This window comes from Montipora capricornis, chromosome 3 (genome assembly GCF_036669925.1).
Source record: "Montipora capricornis isolate CH-2021 chromosome 3, ASM3666992v2, whole genome shotgun sequence".
NCBI lineage: Eukaryota > Metazoa > Cnidaria > Anthozoa > Scleractinia > Acroporidae > Montipora > Montipora capricornis.
The window spans coordinates 35,223,002-35,228,001 of NC_090885.1; the positions used below are offsets into that span (position 1 = coordinate 35,223,002).

At 41.3% G+C, this 5,000-nt stretch overlaps 2 protein-coding genes across 2 annotated transcripts in view; one reads left to right on the plus strand and one right to left on the minus strand.

Moving 5' to 3' along the window:
• LOC138040949 (cilia- and flagella-associated protein 46-like) overlaps positions 1–2,170 on the plus strand; it is a 123,180-nt gene extending 121,010 nt beyond the window's left edge. Inside the window, exon 65 of the mRNA XM_068886682.1 lies at positions 1,505–2,170. Coding sequence (XP_068742783.1) covers positions 1,505–1,791 — 287 coding nt within the window. The 3' untranslated portion in view covers positions 1,792–2,170. The remainder of the gene's footprint in view (positions 1–1,504) is intronic.
• Positions 2,171–2,468: 298 nt separating this feature from the next.
• LOC138040147 (uncharacterized) overlaps positions 2,469–5,000 on the minus strand; it is a 4,691-nt gene continuing 2,159 nt past the window's right edge. The window contains exons 2-3 of the mRNA XM_068885924.1: positions 3,927–4,554; positions 2,469–2,744 (exon numbers count right to left, since the gene is read on the minus strand). Coding sequence (XP_068742025.1) covers positions 2,520–2,744; positions 3,927–4,554 — 853 coding nt within the window. The 3' untranslated portion in view covers positions 2,469–2,519. The remainder of the gene's footprint in view (positions 2,745–3,926; positions 4,555–5,000) is intronic.

A 5,000-nucleotide genomic window follows, 5' to 3' on the forward strand; every position in this document is an offset into this window, starting at 1 on the left:
TTTACTTTACTTGTCTAACGTGGCACAAACCAGCTGTTTGCAAAATTTAGAGAGAATGTCACATTTTACGAAGTGACTGTACAATACTGTTTCATGTAATGTCAATGTTGCGGTACCAAAACAATCACCAATAACTGCTTAACAAGATGCTGGTGACTTAATAGGGAGCTTAAGCAACGACAACGGCGACGGCAGCGAGAACGTCACGAATTTGCATATTTAGTGGGTAAAAACAATAGCTTTGCACGCCCTGCACGTGCGTTTTTCACTTTTGTCCATTTCTTTGCCGTCGTCAGCAAAACAACAACGTGAAATAGCCAAGTTTTTGGTTTTATGAAGAACGTCAGCACTTGAGGATAAATTTTCATTTTCTCTCCTAAAATGGAATGCCGTTCCGACTGGTGTCATCTTTGGGGAATTACCACACCCTTGTCATATTAAAAACGTTGAAATAGTCACGAAGCGATTAAAATAACGCAAATTTATATTTTGAGATGACGTTCTCGTTGCCGTCGCCGTTGTCGTTGCTTAAGCTCCCTAATATGTTACCACGGCAACAAAAGAGCCATCTAAAAACACCCTATATATTGATCAAGAACGAACTCGGTGAGCCCTATTTCTTTTATTGATCTAAAGTGATTAGCAGGCTAAGATAAAACTTTCTACAGAGTTTAAAAAAGAAATCTTTGGAGCGGATTTCCAACCACCTCCTGAATAATTGTAACGTGTTACGGTTGACCTGTTGTTCTGACACAAAGATGGCGGCGCCCGGATAAATTGAAAAAAAAAATTTCAGACACAAACGCTTTCTTTGAAAAAAATTAGACCAGTTTGATTGTAAACATTATTTTCTGCGGTAGAAATTATTCAAAATTCTATCACGAATTCGCCAAACGGTGGCCCAAATAAAAAATGTCGTGGATGTTTACAGCACTTACTTGAATTTCAATTCCTGCGTGGGAAACGTTCCAGCCCGCTACCCCGCTGTTGATTTAAGCATTTCTCATTGGTTCGCAGTCAGTAAACGGGCGACAGTATGCAGCAGGCTCGGTCCGTCGGTTCGCTCGCTAAAAAAATGCGGAGGAAAATCTTTCCTGTACTCGTCACTGTATTTCAGGGCGATCGTTTTTATGTGTCGAATTTACAGGACATAACTTTGTTTAAAAAGCCTTGCATTTTTACCTTATAATCAGTACATTTCGTAGACTCGTTTGATTTAGTTTCGATCAGTTAATTGATATCCTAAGCTATCATTTTTTTTCTTTTCTACGCTTTTCAGGCTGCTTAGACTGCTTTAAAAAAAATCCCACATCTAAAATCAACCGCCGAATTAAATTATTTAGTTCGATTCAAGCACGAATAAAATGCGACGTTTAAACTAACTCCAAGCGGTTCCGAACACCCGAGCACCGCACCCAATATAGTCGTAACATCAAATAGTGCCTGTAGTACACGAAGTACGTAGAGGTCGTTCAACCCCTTAAATTGATCAACTCAATTCCAGGTGCCCTTGAATCGCATAAAACAGTAGGACAGGCCGTGAGAGGACTGGTACAATTTCGCAAACTATCGGAAGGCGTACCGGAAACAGAGACTGCGTCGGATCGAGGCTCGCAAACCGGAATTCAACCTAAAGTTGAGGCTACTGGTAGTGAAAGTACGGTGTTAGATTCTGGCGGAAATAGTGAAGGGGATGAGGCAACAGCGCAGTCTTCATTTTCAAGACACTGGTTTAACACCGTTTTGTATGGGACACCTACGATGCTCTTGAATCCACTAAAAGCAAATTAATTTTGTCCAGAGATGTATCTGGTGTATTGTAACTGTTGGGTGTGATGTGTTGTATTATAGAGGTTTTGGCAATGTTTTATCTGCCTGACAATCAGTTATTTTCGCTTGCATTAAGAGTATGGCATGTGATATCACAGATCATTGGACAGTTAGCCCGATAAGAGTTCGAGCTCAATTAGTTTCTAAATTAAAGGAAACTTATCCCTGATAATCTTGGACGTTTTATTTTATAGAACCGCAATTAGTAACTTTAACATGAGTGAGACAATTGTCTTGATTTTTTTTTTAAAGCTTTTGCTGTGTATGAAAGAACAAATCACGTAAAGCAAACAGAGTAGAGACCAATAAAAAAATTGTGGACCAATTTTTTTAACAATAATTTGAGTGACTAATGATGAAACTTTCGTTGTTATGGCTGGGTTTTTTTTATTTATTTAATATGACAACTCGTGGATGCGACCTATTGTTGTGACCGAATCACACATCTTTTCTAGTTTCGTCAGAATATGCCATAGAAGCGATATTGCCTCCCTCATTCAAAATGGCCGCACCGGCTAGGGTGTAAGCAACTCTGTATTTCTGTCCTCAAGTCATCAACTCTCAGCAATTGTGACAGGCACGTCTGCCTAGTGGTCCGTAATAATTTACGATCATATTGATCTTGGCTTTATATCGATTGCGTAAACAAGAGTTTGCGTGACTTTCAAGGGCGCAAGACTGAAATGCGCTCACTTTTTCCGACAAAAGCATTCACGCGATGTGCAGCTCTCATGGCACCTGTAGCCTGCGGGACAGCAATGCATCCCGTCCCCACACGAGACAGCCTGTGGCATAAGGCAGCACCCCTGTCCCGTGGGAAACGGGATATCACAGCATGTGGAATTATGGGGACAAACCGTTATCACGTGACCAGACTCGTCCTTACATGGAACTACAGGTTTCCCTTGGAACCACTGCAAAAAAAGCGGATAAAATGATGAGTCAGACAACGTTCGAAAGACGAATGAGGATGTATCAGAAATTTGATATGTTATGAGTTGATGCTATTACAACAAAAATGAAAAAAGCCTCATTGGGGGCTGCATTGTCAAACCTGGAATGCTGCTAGTGCACAGCTCTCTCTTGTAACCGAAAATTGGAAATGTATTTATTAGATACAATGCCTCTGTCATTTCACACCTAACACAGGAAACTCCCTGTTGTGTCCTCACAGACCGCAAGATGTAGTCGTGCAGTTAATCGAGTATCTTAAGTTGCTTCAAGCTACAGAGAGTTCGGAAGAATTCACGGTAGCCTCGCAGCTCCTACAAGGTCTCACCTGATTGGAGACCACCCTTGAGGTTTAACAAAAGAACAAATAACAGAAACAATGGCCCTTTTGTTTTAGGCCTAGGGTCCATTGTTTCTGTTATTTGTTCTTTTGTTAAACCTCAAGGGTGGTCTCCAATCAGGTGAGACCTTGTAAGAGCTGCGAGGTGACCCAGAATTCGTAAGGCAAAGGTATGAATGAGGAAGGCTTGGATAGCGGATGGCGTTAAAAACGTTAGCAAACGACAGCAGGGGACCAGAACTTCCGAGGGAGGTCAATTCACCCCTCCGGCCCCTGCTCCCTCCCCCAGCCCCCTAGGGACTCGACCCCGCTTAGGTGGAGAATACTTAAGGACGGTGCCTACTATTGTTATTGCGCATATGTTCTGCGCATCTCTAGATACTCGGATTTCCTATCGCCGATGCTTACTAATGCAGGGATATTTTTGCGCGGTTTAAAACTATGCGGTTAAAGTAGATCTTCGTAAGTACTCTTGGTATCCAAAAAGAAAATTGGGGGTAACCATGCATTCTTAAGAGATAATTGAGCTTCATTTTAAGAAAGAACGCCATACATTGCTTTGTATTTTAGAGCTTTTTACCAATATTGTTCATGAACTGAATTATCTTTGAAAAATGCGTGGTTACCCCCAATTTTCTTTTTGGATTTCAATAACACTTGTTAAGATCTACCTTTCCTGCATAATCACAAATTGGGGCAAAAATACCTTTGAATTAGTAGGCACCGTCCTTAAATGTGCTTTAATTGTTGCTCTTGCCTTTCATAATATTTTGTTTCATTACACACGAAAATCAGTGGTCCTTACCGACTGCTGTCCTTTCCCAAACCGATTCTGGTTCCCATGGTGAGCATGATTAGCCTCTCTCGTGTAATTGTTTGATTTGCACTTTTTAGTAAGGTTTAAAATCAAGTCCTTGACTCTTCGGCTTATGTACTTGTATCCTTCGTTGGTGAAGTGAGGGTTTAAGTCTTTGTCACTTTCATAACACTTATTTTGGTGGCCTTTAATCACCCAGTCGTACAAGTCAACCGTTTCAACCTCTGGGTGCTCCTTCATCACGTGGCTCGCTATTCTGTTGTACTTACAAATGCGGGCATTCAGCGCATTCTCGAATGGAACTGGCGTAGTAAGAAGAAACCCGACCCTGGCTCCAGTTGACAAAAGTATCGACTTAATCCTTCTCAAATTGTTCTCGTATTTAAATGGCGTGTTAAATTCCTCTGGCAATTTGCCGTTGAAGTTTAAGTCGTGAAGACCAAAGTTGAATACAATAACGTCGCAATTGGTTGGTTCTAACATGATGGTTGACAGAAACAGATCCAGGCATTGAAGACCGTATTTGGAGTCAAGCGCACCTCCGTCATATTCTTCCCAAGGTGCATGCTGCACTTGGTAAGTTTCGCCCAAATTATCGACCAGCCAAGGGGTATAACTGTAGACGTGAAAAGGAAAGTTAGTGGTTTCTGAACGGTAGCCTCGCAGCTCCTACAAGTTCTCACCTGATTGGAGACCACCCTTGAGGTTTAACAAAAGAACAAATGACAGAAACAATGGCCCTTTTGTTTTAGGCCTAGGGTAACAGAAACAATGGCCCTTTTGTTTTAGGCCTAGGGTCCATTGTTTCTGTTATTTGTTCTTTTGTTAAACCTCAAGGGTGGTCTCCAATCAGGTGAGACCTTGTAGAGCTGCGAGGTGACCCTTTCTGAAGGAAGATTTATCTGGTTGATTAACTGGAGAGTGGAAACCCAATAGACCTAATCGGCTAACTCAGTGTTGTACCCAATTCAAACCCTTTGGGAATAAAACGTTTTGTTCTAGGTATTTCCATATCATTTAAATATGAATGCTACATTATCATGCAAATACAATACACAAAGA